The following is a 24,072-nucleotide window of genomic DNA, read 5'->3' as shown; positions in this document are numbered from 1 at the left end:
GAGCTCTCTGTTGTTCTACTTCGGTAAATGATCAACTGACATATCTTTTTTCCGTTACTTATATAGCAGTTGAGTCAGCCGGCAGTACTGCATGCCCTCAACTACTGCGTGTATTGCGGCAGGAGAGCACGTTTTTATTTATTGTTTCAGACATCCACTCATGGTCGCTAAAGGGCTACACCAGTACGAACTTTGTATAGTAAAAAAAGTACAGCCACCGGAATCACTTTTCGCCGGAGAGACCGGCTAGTCTGACACAGTTTTCCCTATTTCTTTTTTTTATTTGCACACAGATAACAGCGCAATTGGACTCTGTTAGTCTTCTTTATCTAGCATAGTAATACACGATAACTGGCATACCAAACTCTGTGCACATCTGCGCTTGAAATTCCAAAATGACGTGATTTTAAACAGTGTTTGTACGCCAGCCGGATGCTAGGTACTGCCCACTCGGCGGAGCAGACGACGTTAGGGCGAGAGGGCGAGGGCATTTTTTTCTCTTTTTACCCTCTCTGCTATGACCCTAATGGAACGGTCTATAGGCCCCGTGCTGTCAATTTTCCCAAGGTGTATAGGTCACGTGACGTCACTTGACGCCGCTTTCCCCGCTAAATTTAGCGGGAGATTCACGGGATTATTACACCGACACTCACGGGGAAGATTTCCTACGGATACCGGTACGGTATCTGCCGGATATGCCCCGCATATTCTGCGCGTATCTCGGATACATTCGACGTGTCTCTCGACTACGGCAGACACATTATGTGCAGCTTTCTTTCGGAGCTCAGAAAAGCTAATAAAAACACATCCAATCGACTTCAACAACAAACAAAAAACAACAACGACAACCGTGAACGACAACGAAAACAACGAACGACAACGACAGGAAATGACAACGACAACAACCGACAACGGCAATAAACGACAACGACAACAAACGACAAGGACAACAACACAACTTGGTGCAGATTCGGTGACTTCCAACTTTATTCGAAGGGTTAAGATACATTTATTTCAGAGTTGCAGTCTGCCCGCACCAGTAGTTCTTACGCCTGCACTTCGGCTATGAAAAAAAAAAAAAAAAATAGCAAAACGTTTTTTACGAACTTTTGATAAGAACATCCGCTGTAACAGCTGCAAAAGTTTACCGTATCATGGCAGATGTTTTGTTACTGCGAGCATCTGGTGTACGGGGAGTGGCTGCAAAAGCCAGCACATTTGGTGCGCGTCGCAAAATGCAAATCCGAAACGCACATATCCAATTAAACATATCATGGCAGATCTCTTGTTACTGCAAGCATCTGGTGTACGGGGAGCGGCCGAAAAAGTCAGCACATTTGGCGCGCGTTGGAAACGTCAAGTCCGAAACGTACATACCCAATTAAACACAAACACGTGATCACGCTCGTCCACATCCCCGCGCGGAGAACTGGGTCAGCTTATGAAAGGGGGGCGGTTCATTGGTCTGACGATAGCTTTGCTCCCACCGCACTTTCAGCGTGGGGTGAACGCTTTTTTTAACGCGATAGTGTTTAGAAGCCCATGTCGCAAAAGATCCGGCGTCGGCGGGACCAAAAGGGAGTTTTAGCAGGTCGTTTCCACACGAACGGTTCGCCCTCGAACGCATCCGCGACGCCACGGCGCATGCGCGCGCGAGTCGTTCGGGATGTTGGGAACAGGGTGTAAGATAGACAGGTGAGGAAACAAGAGCCAAACGAGCGACCGGATTGTGTACCCCTCGGTTTTCTCTTTTTCTGTGGCGCCATCTATGTGGAGCACCGCGAACTCTCACACCAGGTGGGCTACCGGTGGCGACCGGCTAAACTGACGGAGATGGTTTCTCGTGGATTTTCAATAGAGAACTGTCGTGCTCTCGGTTCATTTTGCGCACTTTCCCATAAATTTCCATGCAAGTCCGATTCCGATTTTTTTCCTCTCGCCGCAGCGCCATCTGTCGCAAAGCGGGGGTACCCGCAAGCAGACGAGTACACAATCCGGTCACGGCGCTGCGGTAGGCTTCTATGTAGGGTGCCTACATGTCTGTCTGTTTGAGGGTGAAGACATCCATTGTTGCCCTGAATATGCCAGCGTGTGACGCTCTCGCGAGCTCGGTGCGTGACTTGGGTGGTAAAATGGCGTCTATGCATTAGCCAAAGCTACGCGCTCGAGCTGAGTGACACCAGATTGCGCATGCTTCAAAATGCATAAAAAACTATTGGGCGGTAAAATGGCTGAGATGTCACCACTCAAGCGAAAGCGCGCGTGTGTATGAAGGCACCCTACTTCTATGGGCCGTTTCCCCACCTGCCTATCTTATACCCTGGTTGGGAAGCTCTTCTCGTTCGTTTCTCCCATTCCGGGCGCTGGAGTCGTTACCGCAACGCAGTCAGCACCGTTCACGAATCACGACTCGGGTAAAAAAAAAAGGTGCCGGTCGGTTCGGCGACCGTTTTCGCCGACCCAGCCGAGCGTTAGGCTTAGTACAGCGGGAGGCGATTTGCCGTCCTGTTAGTCTGCTTCATTTGAGGGGTTGAACGAAATCTTTTTGAGAACTGCTCACAATGTTAAGCGATCGTGAATGCTGTGAACTGCAAATGCTAGTAAATTTTAGCGATCTGCGGACAGACTAGCTGCCGTGGCGACCGCGAGCAGACGAAATGATTTGGTTCGACGGCACACAACGTGAACGATCGTTCAAGTTCAAGATGACGGAGACACACCACATACCTTTACGGTAGTTCAGGCACTTTTTATTCTATCTAGCTTCACAGTTCTTGAAATTCCGACCGGAAAATGTTACGTCGGCCGTCTTGTTTACATCAGTCGTACGCCGGAAACACAACCGCCACCACGGTGTCCGCCACCGTCGTTACTGATTTACACGTTGCAGAATGTTTCACATCTTTACTAGAAGATGGCGCCACCGTTAAGCACGATCATCATCATCGTTTACACGGTCGCGCCACTTTCACGATTCGCAAAAGTATGTCAAATTTGACATACGGTTTCACGGAACGGACCAGCTGCACCGTTCGTGATTTCAGAACCGTGTGCTTGAAAAACGAGAACATAATAGCGCTTCACGACAGGGACGAAGGGTAGGAACGAGACAACACAATGCGCTATTATGTTCTCCATTGTGTTGTCTCGTTGTCATGTTCTCCAGCGCATTGTGTTGTCTCGTTCCTACCCTTCGTCCCTGTCGTGAAGCGCTATTATGTTCTCCAAGTTTCAGTACCAACTCGCCCAAGAATCCGCATTATTGAAAAACGACTCGCTAAAACTCCCTAAAAAATCTCATAATACAACGCGCGCAGCCCCGTGTGACGTCACACGTGGCTGTGACGTCATAAGCCCATCGACCCGCTAAATTTGGCGGTAAAGTTTTCCGGTAAATATAGCGGAACACTTTCCGGACAAATTGGGAAAATTTCCCGCAAAATTTAGTGAAAACTTTTCCCGCCAAATTTAGCGGAAAATTTTACCACCGAAGTTTGCAGAAAATTTTCCGCCAAATTTTGCGAATTTTTTACCGCCAAATTTGGCGGACACTTAAAATACCCAAACATAAAATTGGATCACGCATGACGGATAATGTTTCATACCTAGGAGTAGTGGCGTCGCTACGGGTTACCGCACGGGGTGCCGCTGACCCTTTTGACGCCACTGACTAGGAGTGAGTATGGGCTCGTGCCATCAGCCTGAAATGACCATGAAGTTCGCAAGGGTGAACAGGGCAGTGTCAGGGCCGATCCCGAACGAATGAAAAAGAAGTGTGGGCGGGAAGACGAAAAGAAAAGGACGCAAGCGGCGTGAGAGCGAGCGGCGCCGGAGAATCGAACCAGGCTGGGAGTGCGAAGACGTTGGACCTCAATTGTCGGTTGGGCCTCAAGATGTCTAAGAACCAAGTCTGCTGCTTCCCGACTGGTCTCGACGCCAATCCACCTTGCAACTGACCGGATCTTGTTGGGAGCAAGGACGGTCTGCAAATCTCGCACCCAGCAAGAACGAAACATCCCGGTGCAAATCAAGACCTCGCCAACTCCAAAAGATAACTCAATACCGAAGCGCTGTTCGGAACCCGAATGAACCCACCCCGATGGCATCTTCACCAGCCTGCAGCCAGTGATCTACACCAAACTCGTGAGTTGGATTTAGCCTCCCCTACTTGTAACTTCTGCGTTCGTTTCTCTTTCTTGATTGTATATATTTGTGCATTTATGGTTTACTTTTATTTATTTTTTAGGACCAATTCATATTCGTGCTTCCAACGATACAGCTGTGTCTCGACTAACTGATTAAAATCTATAAGTCACTAACCACAACTTGACAGTGCCCACAGCTTCTGCCACCGTTCACTAAAGCTCGATATGGCTTGCGGCATCACCTCCAGGTCCAAGGATGGATACAAAGTGAGATAGACGTCTGGTGTTTCGAATGCACCGCGGGCAGTACGCATGGACTCTCGGTACCTTTGCGTCTATACCCCGACTTTATTTGACAAAACCCTGACTGCAGGTGGTTACATGAATGGGCAGGCCGCCTACGACCTAGGCTTGAGGGCGTGCACCAGGAACACCTGACAATCGAAAGGTGAGCCGCCGGCTTCTTTCTGAGCCCACCACTCTTTCGCTTGCTCGGTGACATCTTCGAGCAGGAGAGACCGTTCTTCCTCTGTTACGATGGTTGTCAGGATATTCCCAGCCATTTGATACTCTGGAAAAAAATATTTAGGCGGTTATCATTTTTAGAAGACCCGCCTCTACAGGCCCAGAATTGTTTTATTGGGCCAATGTGTGTAAAAAAAGGTAAAGGGGGCATCTATAAATATTGCTGATATGTTAAGTTTATGCAAAAATACCATAGTCAAGCACAAAATATTACATCTCTGCTTAGAGATAACTCAAATAAACACACATTTCGAATGTTTCGTGAAATGAAATTTAATTGAGTGTGGTCATAATTAATTATTTTTGTCTAAGTCCGAGACGCGTTCCAGACACCATCGAGGACGGTCAACTTTCTCCGGGCTCCGCGAACCCCGGAGGAGTAGAGGAACGTGATCCATAGCACTGCGTCGGAAGGCCTGACTCGGCCAGGCGCGTGGGGCGGGGTGCTGTCGGTACAGCCGCCTCGCTGAACCCAAACTCAAGACGCTTCCTCGTTCGAGGGTTGCCTGAAAATGGAAATGGAAACAAGCCTCTGAGGAAGCTAATGGGCGGTCCAGTGGCCGGCCATAACCCAGAAGAAATGGCGTGTGTTGTTTTTGACCCGGAACAGCAGCCATTCCCGGCAGAAAACCTAGGGGCCACCTTGGGGTACAAGTAATCCGAAGCACCCGGGAAAACTGGGTACAAGTGCTGCAAAGAAAGAAGAAGGAAAACAAGGGTGGGACGGAAATCCCCGTCGACGAAGACCAGGAAGGCAAGGGGGCCAGGGAGGCCCATGCAAATAAGAAGCCCAAGCCGAGGAAACCCCTGCGGTTGCCGAGTATAACGGAGTTCAAGCATAAAGTCATTATCAGGCCTAGACGCGTTGCGATCGACTTGAAGCAATACAATAGCCAAGTAGGGGAGGCGGTACGTAACTCTCTGACGAAAGAACTGGAGGACGGAACCGTTGTCCGCTTGCTCGAAGCGCAAAACACGATCATGGTGTGCACGGACGAGTTGACGGAGGCGGAGGCCGTGGCGGGAATCAGGAAGCTGAACTTTTTGGTCGGACAACTAGGTGTCCAGGCGTACCACGTTTCGCCGAGAGAAGACGCATGTGGGGGCGTAATTCACGGAGTTAGCCTGGATTTGACCGATGAGCAGATGAGACAGAAGACCAAGCCTTTCGGGTACGAAATTCTTGAAGCGCGGAGGCTCGGAAGATCGCATTCGTTTGTTATCATCTTCGCGGGAAACAAGGTCCCTTTCATGGTGAGATTCATTCGGCTTGAAACCCCGTACTTCATCGATAAAAAGACTAAGGCACCATGCCTCAACTGCGGCGAGGTGGGTCATTGAACATATATGGTTTGCAGCAAATCGGCCGGTTTCGCTATTTGATATGCGGCACAGCCAATGTGGGAGGGGCATGTGTGTGAGCCGAAATGTGCCTTCTGCGGGGGGGGGGGGGGGGGGGTGCACAAAGGCCTATGATAGCTCCTGTTCGGAGAAAATTTACGAGGAGGCCAGGACGGGCAAGGAGAAGAGACAAAGCAGTGGGAAACAACGCGCCAGCGAGACGCAGGTGCGCTCTCCAGGGATTCGACCCGGAGCACGTCAAGGCCAGGTGAGCGGTCGAGGAGCTGGTCTGCCGGCTATCAGGAGAGAAAGGCTCGAGTTACATCTACACCGCGGCGACGAAACCAGCGGAGAAGGAGGACGAACGGCGGAGGCGACAAGCGTGAGATTCACACTGACCCAAGTGATCGGGGAAAGCGGCCCGAACTTCCGAAGGCGGGAGGACGAGAGGGTTAGCTCAAGCCGACCCCCAAGTCGCACGTGGTTCTCAGCGCCGAAATGCAAAAAGAAAGAGGGACTTAGTGGATTGCAAGAAGGCCATCGGGGAGCTTAAGAAGGAAAATGAGAAACGGAGGAACGAGGCTGTCACGGTCAAGCAGATTCATGGCATTGTGGAGGCGGCGGTTCAACGCGCGGTTCTCGGGATGCAGGAATTCGTCACTGGCCAACTGATGTTACACACGCACAGAGTTACGAGGCTGGAAAACCTGGGAAGGACGCTGGAGCAGAAGCAGGCGAGTTTTTTTATCACGACACGAAGAAAAGAAAGAAGATCGATGGGCCACAGGACGTGGACTTGTCTGATGCCGAATCATGCGCAAGTCTAAGGATCCAGAGGTAAAAATCTGGCAGTGGAACTGCTGCGGAATGGGGCGGAAGCAGCTCTTGGCTTGCGGGTCCCGCAAGAAACCGAACCCCCGGCGGTCATACTGCTGCAAGAACCTTGGGGGGGATCCGGTTAAGATCAAGGATTATGTGACGTCTGAGGGGGATCGCTACGTCACTACGCTCGTACTCCGCAACGAAGTATGATTTTGACGGATGCGGTGTCTCGTGCTGCTTTCTTACGGTCATACCAGCGAAAAAGGGGGACAGTGGGGTGCACGGTTTGAATGCCTACGACCACCCGAAGAGCCATAGGACGTACTTTCGACATTTGATATCTTCGGCGCTGAAAGACGCTGGGAAGGACCCGGTGATAATCGTGGGGGACTTTAAAGGGATGCTGAACCGATATTTGAAATCTCATAATTATTGCCCAAGCGGGCTTCACGGGATGGTACTGTACCTAAAAACGATATTCAATCAGACGGATGGGGCCCGAATTATTGCATTTCTTTGAATTAAGAGCGAATCCTCGGCCGGAAGCCGCGGGCGCGAACGAGTCCTTCTGAGAGCAGGCGTAGCGGAACTGACGTGCGCATTCTCGGCGCCGGCAGCGCCCCTGGTGCCTCCGCGCATTCTCCTCGTTCGTTGGTGCTCGCCTTGATTCTTCGCTCGGCGGCTGTTCTCAAAGCGGGTGGTACTAGTACCACGCGGGCAGAGCCCGCCTTGGTACCAACAATAACAAACGCCACCCGGCTTAGCGCCTGGCTTGGCTTGGCTCCGTCTGTCTTTTGAGGCGAATGAGAATGCGCACGTCACGAAGCGAGCTTTCCACGACGCTCACCAGGGGTCGCGTAAAATTGTATTTTTCGTGTTTATTCAATTTTATACGCCTTCTCGCTCAAAACAACGTCATTTAGAAGTAAAGGACATGCTATGTATGCCATTGCGACCAAGAATTTCCACCAGAAATTTCGGTTCAGCATCCCTTTAATGCTGCTCGTCTGGCGTGGGGATGCAAATTTGTGACGCCCAATAAGACGACTGGCGGAGTGGATCAAGAGGGAACGACTCACTCTCCTGACCGAAGCGGACCAGCCGACCCGGACTGGCACCGTTTCATGCAGGGAAACCTACCCGGACTTGACCTTGTCAGGAACGTGGAAAGCGCGGAGTGGAGGAATCTGACGGAACAGCTTGGTAGTGATCACTGTATTCTGGAGACGACCATCCACAGAACCGGCTACAAGCGAAGTATAGGCAGGGTGAGAATCACGGACTAGAACCGGTGGCGAAGGCAGAGAGGCGAAACGATGGCCTCAACTGACAGTATCGAGAAGTGGACCAAGTCGGCGGTAGCCAGTTTGAAACCTCTCGTTACGGAGGTGGATCTTACGGACAAAAATCTTGAGGTGGACACGCATCTTCTGCATCTGTGGGAGGCCCGACGGGCGTTGACCAAGAGGTGGAAGAGGCAGCGCCATAATAGGAAGCTGAGGAAGTGGATACAGAAAATTACGGATAAAACCGAGGATTACGCGGATAGGCTAGCCAGGCAAAATTGGTATGGTCTATATGACAGGATCAGAGGAAGTCTAAGTACAGCTCATGCGTGGATGCTGCACAGGGCGCTTATCGACCTGGGGCGAACTAAGTCTGCGACGAGCATACGTGCCGCTGGGTTGATCTACGAAAGCCAAGGGGATCAAAAGCAGATCCTGAACCGAGGGAGGTATCTCTGCCTCGAGCCGCCGGGGGAGCAAATAGACTACTCGGGAGAGGAAAACCCTGAGTTGGACAGACCTGTCAGTGTGTGGGAGTTGGAATACGAGCTGGGAGTGATGAGGAAGAACGCTGCCCCGGGTCCGGACTCTGTCACGGCCAAGCTTCTCTACAACCTGGGAGAAGGGGATCTGGAGGAGCTGGTGAGGCACTTTAATGAGCATTTTCGAGAAAATGGCGCGACGCCGCAGGCGTGGAAGGTGGCCGATGCTCGTTTTATTTTGAAACCTAAGAAGGAGCGAAAGTTAAAAAATCTCTCCCCGATCTCGCTTACGTCCTGCTTGGGAAGACGTTTGAGAGGGTGTTAAATTCGAGGCTGTTGAGGTACATAGACGAGAGACAGCTGCTTTCAAACACACAGTTTGGGTTTAGACCCCACACGTCTACCCAGGATGTGCTGCTGTGGATGCATAAAGATAATCGGAGGACCCTCGGAAGGGACAGACGAGATGAATACTCGCGCTGGACCTGAAGGGGGCTTTGATAATGTCTCTCAGGACAGTATCCTCCGGGGACTCAGCCAAATCAACTGTGGAAGGAGGATGCGCGATTGTGTGCGAAGTTTTCTCACAGTGAGGGCGGCCACACTCACGCTTGGGAATATTAAGTCTAAGACTTACAATCTGGGCCCTAGGGGCAAACCGCAGTAAAAAGTTCTCTCAACGCTGCTCTTCAACCTCGCCATGCGGGGCCTACTGGGAGCCTTGGGGGCCGTACCGCGGGTGGAACACGCGATTTACGTGGATGATGTCATTCTATGGCGCAGGGCGAGCAGTGACGCGGAAATTGAGGAGCACTTGCAAAGGGCGGCGGACATTGTGAATTGCTATGCCAGAGAGTGTGGTTTGAATTGTGCTCTGTAATAGTCCGAGCTATTGATTCTTCGAAATTCGAGGGAGAGATTTTGAAAGCATATACACATACACATAGGGGGCATGGCTGTGCCGAAGCCGGAGGGTGTGTGGATATTGGGGCAGCACATTCAGCAAGGCAGAGGGAACAAGCCAACCCTGGACAGACTGGACACCATGACTACGCAGGTGTGTGGTGGCTTGAGAAGGATTAGGAATAAAAAGCGTGGCATAAAGGAGAACAAGGCGGTCCAGCTCGTCCAGGCCTTCATTATCTCCAGGTTGACATACGGGACTCCGTATTTACAACTTAACAAGACGGAGATGCAGAGGCTAAATGTCTTCATACGAAAGGCTTTTAAGAATGCATCGGGGCTACCGGAACGGAAAGCTACGGAGGGTCTACTTAAGCTGGGGGTACATAACAGCATTGAGAAGCTCCACATAGAGCAATTGATCTCTCAGCTCAGGAGGCTTGAGGTGACGACTAACCGTAGGTGGCTTTTAGACAAACTTGAGATGCCGGTTGCGAAGGCTCTCGAGAGGGGAGGAGACCGGGGGCGTTATGGAATACGAAGTAAGGTAAAGGTTTGTGTTTAGTAGAATTCCTCGCAACATGTACCCAGACCGGGAGGTAGAACGGAGACAGGCGCTCACCGCAGCCTTGTTTTGGTCCAGGGGCAGCAAGGAAGGCAACGTAGACGAGGCCGGTCCCGTGTCGGGCGTAGCGACAACTGCTGTGGCGGATGCTCAGGGGCGCGTGGTAAGGATCGCTTCGATTCGGGCGCGCTCGGCGGAGCAAGCGGAGGAGGCGGCGCTTGTTTTGGTGATCGTGTGCTACTCTAGTGGCCCTTAACTCGTCAAACACAAAGTTGGGGCCGAAGTTGACGGAGCGCACCGATTGGACGATCACGACAATGACTTCGCGCTTCTGTCGCCGACGTCCAATCAGCACGCTCCGCGACCTTTTGGCTGCAACTTTGTGTTTGACGAGTTTAGGGCCCTAGGGCTACGATAATATTTGACTCTCAAAAAGCGTGCAAGGAATTACGCTTGCAGCATACTGGGGCGACCTGCGATGAAAATCTTAGCGAAGGCTAATGTTACGGGGGTTCATTTGATTCGGGCTGCAGGCCATATGGGGAGAGCGGGCAATGAGGCGCCGCGGCCTGAGATGTGTCAAACCGGGGCTCACTCCGACCCCAGAGGCATTGGATTATGGGCTACCCTATAATAAATTCTTGAAGGTCAGAAAGCAGGGTAGGATGTCGGTTCCTGAGCCTAGCAGGCCACTGACGAGGGAAGAAGAGTCTGTGTTACAAAAACTGCAAGCGGACACGGTTGTGACACCAGTCCAGGGCCCGTTTTCTCGAACGCGAACCGTGGGCTAAAGTTAACTATTGTCCCTAAAAGAGGGAATTCTAGGTCACGTGACTGGGAGAGCAGGGGCGCCTAGGGATGAGCAGTACCTACAAGCAAAATGGCCGCGACGTCGCTTAATGAGGGCTAATAGTTTTGCTTGGTTCTGCTGAACATTCATTTCGATCCGGCTGTTATATTAATGATGCACCATCAGCCTATTAGCACGTCAAGCAAAGCGGTAGTTCAGAGGGACTACTAAACTAACCGACGGCAGCATTCCGCGAACGCATCACCCTTCAGCAGTCCGGGATCCAAGACATATGACGGTACATAAGCCTAGCAAGTGTTTTTATGGTGAGCAAAAAAATGTTTTGCGAACGAGTGTTGGTATATATTTATACTAACACGTTTAATTTGTTACACTATGCACGCCAACTTGTGAGCATCGATTACTTTGTTTAGAAAGGGGGTTATAAGTCTTCGTTCCGGGTGAACAGCTGGGACATTGTACTGCTTTTTGTTCTTAGTGCGCCGACAGTATGCCGACAGCATCGAGGTTTCTACATATCCCCGGTGGCCAGCAATTCAACGGTGACGAGAAGCTTAGCTTCTCGTCACCGGTGGATCGGTTGGGCAAAAGGAAAAGGGGGCAAACAGTTGAGATTAGCAGGAATTGCAGAAACGTGCGTCGCAAGGAACCAAACGAGACTATAGCACCGGCGTTGCCAGACTGGAAGGCACACTGGAAAGTTATGCGTTGTTTATGGCGAAACATATTGAAGGAAATGTTTCTTACACTTTCGAATGTTCGTCGACAAACTCTAGCATAGTAGCTAAAATTTTTTCGTACCATCTGAAGCAAATAAATTGGTCTTCAAGTACAACATTACTATATTTTGACTTAAAATACCATACTAGATCGATAACAACCAGCGGAAAAAGAGGATAAACAAATGGCTGGCTTGTTTCACCGATAGATGGCGCATCTTACTGCCCAATCAAAAATAATTATTGTTGTTCTATATTCAGCCACTTATTACAGAACCTGGGTACTTTTTCCTTCCTAGGCACCGCGGTTTACTAAAATGGGTTTACCATCGCTTCGAGAAAACCGGCCCAGCTGTATGTGTGGTACCCGGAACGCTTCGCGGCACCAAGCTGTCCCTTCTGCGGGGCGCAATGGGCGGACATTCATCATCTGGCTTGGGTGTGTAAGAAGATCCTAGGACTCGTGCCAGTGTGTGATTTTACTCTTGAGATGTGGGAAGCGGGGCTGAGGAGTGAGGAGGCCTGCGGGCAGAGACTGCTCGTAGGCTGTGCTCTGCAAGCCGTTGCCGCGCTTGGAACCCCGGATAAGGGGTATGCACCTTCTCCTCGTCATCTTTCGTGAAATAAAGGATTTCAATAACAACAAATGTCTCAGTCCACGACTTTTCACCGTTGCGGTGTTGGGGACGACACGAAACAAACAATGATTAAGAAATAATCACCGCACCACCGTTTCACCTCGCCTTAAGGCCACGGTCCCACTGAATGTGGCAGTTTAGGTACTTTTCGGCAGGCCATTACTCATCTCCTTTTAAATACTGTTTTTTGGGATTGATGTCATTTGAAAGGTAATGCAATCCTCTTTCATTTGATATTATGTATGTGTTGGTTTTTACTGTTCATGCGCATTTGTAGCGTTGCGAATATGATGGCGCGGACCCTCACTTGCTCCGCTAGTTCATGTTTTATGAACGATCCATTAAAGATAGCACGGTTCCAATATATCAGTTTTGTTAAAATGATGTTGGAGCAGAATCTAACGATCCACTTTTTTTATATTTGCAATACTTTGTTTTTTTCATCCCTCCAAATATTGCCCTAAAATTGACATTTTTCCGCATAAATATGTTTTTAATGACAAGAGCTAGGGCAATGAAATTAGCTACAGATGTAGTGCTTATAATTGGTAATATGCAGAAAAAAAGTTAATGTTGTGTAAATTTTTTTTGTTTAGATATTTTATATCAAACGTAGCACTTTTTTGTGCTTCGTGTCATGGTAGTTCAAATGCCGCTGAAGTAATCATTAAACTATGATAAAATCTTTTATAACATTTAGAGCTACAATGGTTGCCCAAGAGGTGGACGATGGCTTTTTTTCATTTTCAAAGTCATAACGCTCCGGGAGCCCTTCAAACTTACCTGTTTTTGACGCATATCTGTTTTGGACATCAAACAGATTTATTGGCATTTAATAACATTTATAGTTTGGAATAGATATACATTGCGATGTATTAAATTTTCACAATGATATTGCTTTGGTTTCTTAATAGGGGTAGAGCTTAGCTAATTTTAAAAACAATTAAAAACTGTTTGGGTGTTTTGTTGCGCTACCTGGCGGATGGCAGACAAACTGCTGATTTCTAATGTTCAAAAAATTTCCGAGGGCGGCGTTGGCGTCTGTATCATCATCAATCTCCGTGTCTTTTTACCCTCACATTTAAAAACTATATTGGAAGATTTACTATCGATAACTGAATGGTTTAAGTACTGGGTCAGGCTAATAAATCTAAGACCAATATTTACACAACCGTAGCGTGATATAATGTGTTCATTATTCGATATGATTGAAATCAATAAACAATGAAGACGAAGAGGAAAAGAATACACCCGAGTTCACTTTATGCCTAGAGTCACTAAATGAGCTTTAAAGTATCGGCACTCCGTTCCCCAAAATTGTTTTGGGCGCCGCCATTTTGGGTCTTGCTCAGAGCAAACGCAACTGTCGATCATCGTGATCTAAAAGTACGACTTCCTCAGCATTAGATGCGGTGCTAGGAAGCTGATGCAATATTGCAATGCTCTGTCGCGGGTTGTTTAAACATTTGTGAGGGAGAGAAAAGTGTTTCCTGTGATTTTAGATAAAGCTTCATATAATTGGCAACCATGATTTTAAGCCACAATATGGCCAAGTGTCGTTACTCTGAACCGTAGCTAAGTTACTGGCACAAGCGGGAACAATGAAGAAGAGGCTGGTGTCAAAAGGTAGTGGCTTGTGGAATCCACGGGGCTTACGATATGGCCCCTCCAGGTATTACTGGGTGGAGCACTTCATGTGCCCTTTGCTTAGGGTGGAGCACGACATCTGGCCATTTTGTCCCCCTCTTTTATTTTTATTTTTTGTTCAGAAGCGCGTGAAAGAGCGTGTCCCTGCACGCGCTCGTGGCGCTGATTGTGCTATGGCGACATTTTGTTTTCGTCGATTTCTTTGTATTTTCCCCGTGAGCGCGTGCTGTCGGCATCGGGTACTACAGAGGGTGGCATCACCCTAAACAGAAGGACATTGAGGCACCCTAGGTATTACAAGCCTCTTGAACAAGAGCATGAATAGTGTTATTAAATAAGCTACGCTTCAGAGTAGCCACGCTTGGCCTTAGTATGGCTTAAAATTATGGTTGCCAGTTACTTGAAGCTTTATCTGAAATCACAAGAAACGCTTTTCCGTCCCCCACTTTAAACAGTTTGCGACAAAGCAAAGCAACATTACATGAGCTTCGTAACACCGAATCTAATGCTGACGATGTCGCACTTTTGAATCATGACGATCGGCAGTTGCGCCTGCTCTGCACAAGCACCAAAATGGCGGCGTTCACAACACTGTCGGGGAAGAGAGTGCCGATACTCTAAGCGCAGCTCATTTATTGGCTCTAGTTGCCGCGAAACTCCTTTTCCCTGACTGAAACTGAAAGTAAATATGAATAATACACCATTATTATAGCTTATTTAGTTATAACTAGGGTTCTGCGTTTTCGGTTTCTATTTTTTCAAAATTCGGCGTACTTTTTTCGGTGTTTATTTTAAAATTCAATTTTCGTTTTTTTTCGGCGTATATTTATGCCCGCAAAAAATTTACCGGCTTTTTTCGGTGAATATAAAATAAACACCAGCGGACACCGGATCAGATGATCCTTGTACGTAGCTCTGATATTTGTGATCACTCAAAGAATAACGGCACAGATACATTGAAAAAGAAATGGACACTTCATTTGGCAAATGTGTGCAACTGTAAAAGAAACAAGAAAAAAACGCAGAAGTACAAACAAGTCAGATATGAAGCCTATGCCCCAAAAACATGGAACCTCACCTTCTGTACATCACGAATACGTGATCTCATTATAGTACAGACAAACATGTACTTTCCCAGGTTCTCCTTCTTGATCCACACTATTTCTTTCCTGTTAATATATGACCCTGAGCTTCGAGAACACCCTCTCAACGCTAACAGTGGACGCTGGCAGGCTGAGGAGATGACGAGCTGCCTGAGCCAAAATCACCGAAAGAGACACGGTGCGACGTTTTGAAGCACGACACAACATGCAGAGCTTGCATCCAGTCAGTCTTCCTCACAACGAGTTTGAAAACACGCTCGCCACGGCTCTGCGGTACGACTGGACGGTCAAAGTGACCTTTTCTGGTTAAAACTGAATTAAAAAAAAAATGGATTCGACGAAATTTTATCGGTTTTTATCGGTTTAAATTGAAACTGCCGAACGTAAAAACTGACCTTTTCCGGTTAAAACCGAATTTCCGAAAATGAATTCGGCGTACTTTTATCGTTTTTTATCGGTTTAAACCGAAAACTCCGAACCCTAGTTATAACCAAATACACATAATGAGAGGAGGAGGCGGGCGGGTAGGAGAAACGCGGGTTTTATATGCGACCGTTCTAACCGTCTCAAAAGAGAGAACGCAAGAGCTTGCGCTGGTTTAGAAAAAAAAGGCATCCAAAGAAAAGAGGCGGCACACTGTGTTCTTTGTTATTATGCGTCTAATTGCAAATTGTTGTGTGTATGTTTATTCAGCCGGAAGTTAGTCCGCCTTAGTGGGCGTCTGGTGTCTCAGCTGTAGATGAGCAATTTAGCCAGTGCGGTACAACCGAAAACCTGGGGTCTCCAACGTGCGCCACGCAGTAGTGATGCACGACCGCACGCCGGTACGATGCTCTTCCAGATCGAAACGGGCAGGGGCGGGGTGGGTTCTGCAGCGCGAGCTTTCGCTCCCAGTGCTCCGAGCTGGTGTGCGCTAGACCATGCACTCGGCAACCAACCCCCCCTTGTGCGTCTAATTTATATACAGGTATAAGTATTTGAAGATCGACAATGGACGTCGATCGTCTCGAGGTAATGTAACGTAATAACATTATATAAATTATAAACTGGTTGAAGGACTGAACGACTTAATTTTTCAATTCTTGGATTGTAATGTGGCGGTAGCCTATTGTACTTACTGTTGATGAAGAGCAATATGAGGTGACGAGGTAATGATTAAATGATGAGGCTCTATAAGGACGACGACATTAATGGGTGTTCAACCACAACGTACAGTGCCAGACTTGTTTCAAGTATCGTGTACCCAAAGACTTTCTTCACCCGCAACAGTATATGGTAGAATCAATGAGGATGTTGCTTTACAACTGTACGTGGAACAGGAAAACTGCACTGTGCAGAAGCGCGGCTTATTCGTTAATATGAGGGACGGATTTCTAGCAGCATTCCCTGATTGACTACTTGAAACAAATGGCCTCGTTGACGTAAAGTGTCCCCGTTCCAAAAGATTCTTGAAGCATACTTAAACCGCAAAGGAGTATGAGGCGAAAAATAAGAAAAAGGAGTCTGGTGTGAAAGGTCCAGATCACCACCGTAGCTTCTACTATCAAATACAAGGGCAGTTACACAATACACAAAGAAAGGTTTGTGATTTAGTTATATTTACACTTAAGGGCATTGATATCCAACCTATTCAGAGAGATGACACCTCCTGGTCAACCAACATAGAGCCTTTTCTACTCAAGTTTTACATGGAAGGCCAGACTTCCGCTGAAATTCCTCACGTAGGCGAGTTGTCCGACCGAATAAACTGCCATTACTCCCGATGTGGGTATCTCTCGATCTTTGTTCGTAAGCGATAGTATCATGAGATCGAGGGGTGTGGCTATTCTTCCGTCGAATATTGCTTCGGCGGGTTTTTTTCCGTGTAAGATGAGACCGACGCGTGCTGCCGGAACAAGAACCTGGCGATTCTTCACTGAACGGTTTCTTCCGTAAGCTTCAAAAGGAATTTCTTTTTTCGTTTCGCACACCATCTGTTCTGCTTGCCCGTTAGTTGCAGGATGATATGGTGCATTAATGTGATGCCTGATGCCGTTTTTTTTTTTCTTCAAAGACTTGTTTATTTTATTTGAAGCAAGATTTGGCGCGTTATCAGAGAAAAGTATTTTCGGTAGGGCAAAAGTAGGTAAAAGAGACCGTAGAACGTCAATGACGTGTTTGGACGTCGTGGCAGACATCGTGTAAACTTCCAGCCACTTAGAGTACGCATCGTACATGACTCCGCAGATCTGGATACGTTTCGCCACCCACCGACTGAATAGTGGATCGTTTTCAGTTACTGTTCGAGTCTTTCCACAAAGTTAGCCCAGGTGCCAAGACTTTTGTCGAAAGCGGTAAGTGTTCGAAACGTCGACAACGCCGGTAGCCACGTGTTGTGCTTGAAACTGGACACTTAACGATCGCTGAGAAGAAACTTGCTTGTTCGTCTGCCATGAGTCGTCCGATATCCGGTCATCACCACAACACCATCTCCCGACAAAACTGGTCTTCATTGTCCGCATGTCCATGGTTAGCAATCACGTCAACTTATAAATTCCCGAACGCTCATAACTTGCCGTCGCTAAACGCCATTCATTCATAGCGTCTTTGCAAATAAACGTCTTCCTATTTCTTCTGATGGTTTCCCTAAGCTGTACTTACAACATAATGTGTTTCGGTACTTCCGAAAATATTGCAACGGCGTTTGTTTTCCGGGAACTATAATGTAACAACCTTTACAACATCTTCCGGACCCCGTGAAACACAATATTTCGTGACGATAATTATTTTAGTCGTCATTAAAATGGTGAGGTAAGTACCGTAAATCGCGAAGCAGTTTACTCGACGTCCGCTGCCACTGGTTGAGTCTACTGAGCGTGCATTCCTGCAGAGGAAATTTTCATTGATAGAATATTGACACGTCAATCAACATTTGATTCCTTCTTGGTAAGATTTATTGCGAAAGCACGTTACAACCGCCGACCGCATCTCCCTATATCAGACAACAATTTATACCCAGCCTGACATTCTCGCATACATCCGTTTGCTGGGTTACGCTACTTGAGCTAGCTGAGCACAGCTGGCAGCGGCGCGAGCAAGGCCACGAGGGGAACGTGATGGTGCTCGAGCCATGCCACTGTGAACCAATGTTTCGGCCACCCCACGGGTGCGTGTCGCCATCTATTGGTTGAACTAACGCCTTGTTCAAGATGGCTGCCGTGGGACCGCAGCCTTAAGGGCCGCCCACACTAGCGAGAAAACGCGCGTGGCACGCCGATCGCGGCAAGTAACAAAATGTCGCCGAAGCACAGTCAGCGCCACGAGCGCGTGCAGAGACACGCCCTTTATCTTCCCGCTTAACCGATTTATCGGCGCGCCGGGCGCGTTTTCTCGCTAGTGTGGGCGGCCCTATACAGCAATCTTGTGGCCCAAACGACAGGTAAAGACCACTGTCGTTCACCTTTTGAAGGATGAAGGTTGCTGTGCCAAAGTTTGCGTTTTAGGGTTTGAGGAAATCAGACGATTGAGAGTTAAAAGCATTGGGCGATTGAGGACTTTTAGGCTAGAACGAGTTTCGTCTATGATCCGCGTTTAGGGACATGTAGACGTAGTTTTTAATGATCGTGTCGATCGACGTCTTCTTCTTGTGTGAGCATAATTGCCCCCGGAAATGTTGTTTAAACGGTTGGATATGATCGCGTAGTCCGTTGCAACTCAAGAACGTAGGGCGAAAGTAAGACGGGCCGAGGAGGAGGAAAAAGACGGAACGATGTAGAAGGGAGAGAGAAACCTCATTCTCTCTTTAGCCTTTCCGTCTGCTTTCTCCTCCCGGGTCCGTCTTACCCTAGCCCTACCTGCTTGAGTTGCAATGGACTATAGCTCATTTACTTCATTCAGCTCGAACTTCCCAGACGAGATGGTCTACGTGGTATAGATTACGGTCTTTGCGCAAACATTTATTTACTAATTTATATTTATTTTGAACGTGTACTGCCATTCGTAAGGCCAGAGCAGTTAGGCATGTTGACAGTAACAGCACCCTCAAGTATTACAAGTATTGTCGATAAGATCAGAGATATTTGCATTGCTTAAAACAATCGTCGAAGCATTTAATGAAGGTATAGCCTGTATAGTCGGTGACAGGTTAAGAGTTCAGGCAAGACCTCCTAGATAACAAAGCCCTAGTGCTAAATGAGATAGTGTCTTCAGAAAAGGCCAATGCAGATTGGAAACAAGTGCAGCGTCAGCTCTCGGCTTCGAGTCAAGTTTCAGACGAACGTTGACGCAATTGTCGTGTCGAATTTGTGCCCTGCGTTGACCTTCTCTAATGACGCCACGTCATTCAGCGCTTGGGCACCAGTCTGTTAACCGTGGGTACGAATCAGCAACGCTCGGCTATCAGATGATTTACGCACACCAGCAGCAAGATGGCGGCTTCCAGAGGCCGAACTTGCAAACGTTTATAGAAGTGTCTACTTTAAATCAGCAAGGCATAACCAATTTGTCGCGTTTTGTTCAGGTTGCTTTACCACTGCTCACATACGTAACGCATTTGTGAATATCAATAAAGTAATGATCATCTCGCAAGTGAAAAAATAAAATTAATTCGAGTCAAGGTCAAACTTATGCATATATAAGTAAGAGATTTGCATCAGACTTCAGCATACTATGTCTTCGAGGACCGATTTTGGGGGAGAAAGATTGTCGTAGAAAATAAAATAGGTTTCTGTATGTGCCCATCATCTACCTTCCCGTGGCACCTTATTTGACGCCAGAGCTGCTCACCAATCACTTTCTCCAGGCTGGTGTACAGAGGCTGCAGTCGAAGCAGCTCGTATGTTGTGGGCATCAACCCGGCGGTCTTCAGGAGGTACATCAGGTAAGCGATGAGGGCTCCTTGGTCCGCTTGGTCCGCTAGGTCTATGCTCGGAGGAACACAGCCCGCACAGATCTGAGTACAAAGAAACAAGGGGAACAGTTCGTAAAAGGGGCAATCACTGGCGGCCATAGGAGAATTCTCACTGAGTACGTGCTGATTGCTATACTCCGCTTCACCTTATGTTGTACCGCAGAGAAGGCTAGAAGCGCGAGCTCATAGGGTTGGGAGCGCACGAGAGCTGGTGCCGCCGAGATGTGCCCTAGAGCAAGAAGCTCGCGCTTGTAGCCTTTCCTGCGGTACGTCTTAAGGTGAAACAGAGTGCCTGTGAAGCGTGCATTCTACACCATCAATACTGCCAGTCTTGGCAGCTGCGAACACGTTCTGAACACCCTCTGTGAACAGCACGGCATGGCTACACCTGCCTCGTCAAGCATTGTCTAACTTTAGTAAACGCAGTCGGGTGCAGCAAGTTGTCATTCTTACGAAGGATCGGTGGGCCTTACCTTGGTTGCCAACATTACTGACATGTGGGATGTTAACGATACGATTGCGAATTTTCGTTGCGATATTGTTACCTTCCTTTTTTGTCTTGGGCTCTAGAGTACGATGCTCTAGAGCAGGGGCAGAGCCGTTTATTGAGAGAGTTTGGCCATACATTGGTTTGAATAGGCGAGCATCTCGGGGCCAACCACAGGCCGCGAAACAGCCCCTAGCGGTGGTCGCGAGCTCTAGATTTGTGACACGACTAATTTGAGCCGTTTTAACGTCGCTAGAGTGAAAAGGTTTCTCTCGGTGACTAAAAACTTTGTTCATGTGAGGTTTTAGTCACGCCAATAGTCAAGTGTAGAATAAACGAACGTGCCCTCCAAACCAGAGCCGACTTGCTAGAAACAGCGTCTCAGTCGAGACGGGGAAAGAAAGCACTGCCAAAGCCAGCGCACGAGCCGAGCGGGACTCCGCGTCTCAAGACGCTCGCGCGCCCTACCACTGTTTTTTTTTTTTTTTTTTTTCGGTTAGTCTTGGTTTAGACGCTGTTCTAGCAAGCCGGCCCAGAGCGAACTGTCACCTATATTCCATCCGCACAAACATCAGCAGGGCAGACAAAGGCATGGACACGAGCGCGTGGCTTTGGAAAGTGGCTCCTATGCACGAGTTCTCGTACAAACAAAAGCGTTTTGCTGAGCAAGGCTCACGCGCCTGTGCCTTTGTCTTTACTGCAGACATTTATGAGATAGAGTAGAGAGGCCGAGATCGAACGCTTCTATTTCACGCTGTAATGTCGTTTGCAATATTGTGCCGTCGCGGTCTGCTGATTGGTCAACGCTGTGTCATAAATTTAGTTTACGCTCTAGGCGCAGGGGGAATATTCGGCGCTGGCGGCGGCCTTTGCTCCGCCTATTGGCCAAACTCTCCCAATACACGGCTCTGAGCAGGGGTGGCCAAACCGCGGCTCGCGAGCCGCATGCGGCTCTTTGCTGGTCCAAGTGCGGCTCGCGGATCCCTCGTAAGGGACCCCCCCCTCCGCCCCTTTCCGCGTTTCTCCAGGAAAAAAAAGACGGGATTTCAGGCAGAATAAAGTACGGCTCGCGGTTGGGCTACTTTATTACTTATTACTTTATTACGTATAAATGCACAAGGCTGTACTCTCGTACAGCCTTATGCACTCATACATACAATCAGACTCTGAACAAAATTTAAATTTGCCCCCCTTCCCTCCCTCCCTCCACCCCCCCCCCCCCCCCCCCCCCCCCACAACTCTTGGAAGTTTCGTGATTTCGTGTGCGGCTCTTAGGCCGGGCCAGCCTGACCACCCCTGCTCTAGAGCAAGGGGGGGGGGGGGGAGGGTTATGCTGGGAGAGCGAGTATGTCTCTAAGCACTGCATATTTTTTTGATCAAGAGTCCTTGCGCCAGTCACTCCAGTGGCCAATGGGACACCAGCACATGGTCATTTTCAACCTCGTAAAATGTCTATTTATTCTTACAGCGAAAATATATGTTTATTCTTAAAAGTTTCAGTGTCATGATTGTTTTTTTGTTAAAATTTTAATTGACCTATGATATATTACGTTCAAAGTTTTCATCTTGCAGCTGGGATCTCGTCAAGTTTGACTTGCTGCAGCTTTTTGTTCCAGCTACCATCTCTCTTGACGGAAGAAAAATAAAATAAATATTTGTGGATTCTAGTTTGCCAGTACGGTCATTGGGCCAGCGAGATATCAGAGGAAGCAGATGTTTTGGTGACCTGATTTGTGCCCCAACAAAATCACACCGTAACTCTTGGGAACCCAAAAGCAAAAGCGGTGAGCTTGCCTTCTGTGTAACGCCTGAAACAAGGTCTCTAAATGATAAAAATATACACGAAAAGATGCGAATGTTTCCATACCTTTCTGTACTTCTGCCAACGCTCCATTTTGGCCATTTTTTTCCGAAAGCGCATCATAGGACTGGAAGCCGTAAAAAGAAGAAGACAGCCTCCTCCGGGTTTCATCAACTTGGCGACATTTTTCAAGACCGTTTCTTGGTCCGTGATCCAGTGCAATGAAAAGAAAGAGTAGACGCGATCAAACTCTCCGTGGCGCTTGACGAAGTCTGACACATCCTTAGATCCAATGTCCAGGACATCGTAGCAGATCTTGGGATGGGCGAAATGCTCTTTGGCGTACTTCACCGTGTCCTCGGACACGTCAACGGCCACGATCCTTCGGCACGGAGGGCAGAGGGGAAGAAGGCAGTCGCGCGTGACGTCTCCAGGACCGCATCCCACGTCGAGGAACTGGTGGTCGGAGGTGTCATCACTCCCAAATGATCCTTCGAGTAGTTTTAAGGCATAAATGCTCTTTTCTCGCTGCACTTTGTTTCTCACCACGTACTCGTCAGGCCTCATGGTGCTGGAAATGGCCATGTCTTTCACGGACATACTTGGGGCTCCGTCGGCGACGGTTGAAGGGCGCTGTTTTCAAATAGCGTTGAAAAAGAGTTCAGTTAGCGTGACTTCACACTGCCCAAGTAACTGCGTATGACCAAACAAATGCGCTCGTTTCCTACGAGCCACCGAAAATATATGTAAAATGAGAGAATGACGCGCCTTTTTACATGACGTGTTTTTTTAATCTAGGGGAGCACACGTGTGTTGGCGGAAACAGCTGGGGCCCATTGCAACCAGCAGACTGAGCGTTACGTTTTTTTTTCATTTATAATTTAGAGTTTTATGTTATATTTATTATATTATATTTATTTGCATTTTATTATAGTATAAAAAATATGGCGTTTTGTTTAATCGAAAGCGAGAGTGATACTTAAATATGCAGGGTGGTTATTTTGAATTCAAACATGTGCAAAAAAAAAGAAAAAGGGGTTAGATTCGAGTTCCGACTTCACCATGTATTTATCGGGCTCGGTGTACATTATATGACGATATACTCGTAACGGTAAGTTGAATAATTAACTTACATTTTTTAAGTAATTTTATGAGTGGTTTTAGGCGTCATATTAGAATTGCAGTATTGACAAAAATTACTATTTCATAGACTAGATAAATATAAAGATTTTGCGAAGGGGTAATGGTTTTTGAGATATACATCAAACCATCTTAGAGTTTTTTTGCCTGATTTAAAAATTGCCCTCAGAAGGAGGATCACAAGCCCTGTCCACAACGACGCTTGGAAGAGTGACGTCGTGGTTTCAAATAAATCGTCACTATATCGGCAGTGTGCTCAATTTGGTGAGTCGTTGGTGGGTGTACTGACGGCACAAGTGACGTGTTGACCTAAACGACTACGCCACTCTTCCAAGCGTTGTTATGGAAGGTGGAAAAACAAACTTGCTGTGCAACATAACATAAACCCCGATATTGTACGTAAAAAGGGACACATACACTGAAAGGTGTCAAACAGAGCTGAAATCGTTATCTTCCAAAAAGTGATTTAATAGGCACTGTGACAAAAAGTGATGCAGAAAAAGAAACCAAGGCAAGCTCCGCAATGTGTTGAGAGATTCTAATCGACACAAATCTCAATACTTACATCAAGAGGCACACCTGAGTACAGTCATAATACAGAAGGTAGTAACGGGATGCTTAAACCTCCAGGGGAAATTACACAATACCCCAAATTCCAATATCCCTGGTTTAATAAACACTAAGAAATGGCCTTTACAGGTCTACAGATGGTCTAAAGTATTTCTCGGCTCTTTGCAGGGGCAAGTCAGATGACCTTTGTAGGTTTGGC

General features: G+C 47.9%; 1 protein-coding gene across 1 annotated transcript; it reads right to left on the bottom strand.

Moving 5' to 3' along the window:
- Positions 1–4,543: 4,543 nt before the first annotated feature.
- On the bottom strand, positions 4,544–22,763 carry LOC8031350 (juvenile hormone acid O-methyltransferase-like). Its single transcript, XM_040207981.3, has 3 exons — positions 22,230–22,763; positions 19,752–19,917; positions 4,544–4,716 (listed from the first exon to the last, which is right to left on the bottom strand). The coding sequence occupies exons 1-3, from the start codon at positions 22,761–22,763 to the stop codon at positions 4,544–4,546; spliced, it is 873 nt and encodes a 290-aa protein (XP_040063915.1).
- Between the last annotated feature and the right edge of the window lie 1,309 nt (positions 22,764–24,072).

The sequence above is a fragment of the Ixodes scapularis genome, unplaced genomic scaffold (genome assembly GCF_016920785.2).
Source record: "Ixodes scapularis isolate PalLabHiFi unplaced genomic scaffold, ASM1692078v2 PGA_scaffold5__190_contigs__length_132052651, whole genome shotgun sequence".
Taxonomy (NCBI): Eukaryota; Metazoa; Arthropoda; class Arachnida; order Ixodida; family Ixodidae; genus Ixodes; species Ixodes scapularis.
This window is presented reverse-complemented; position numbering and strand designations above follow the sequence as displayed.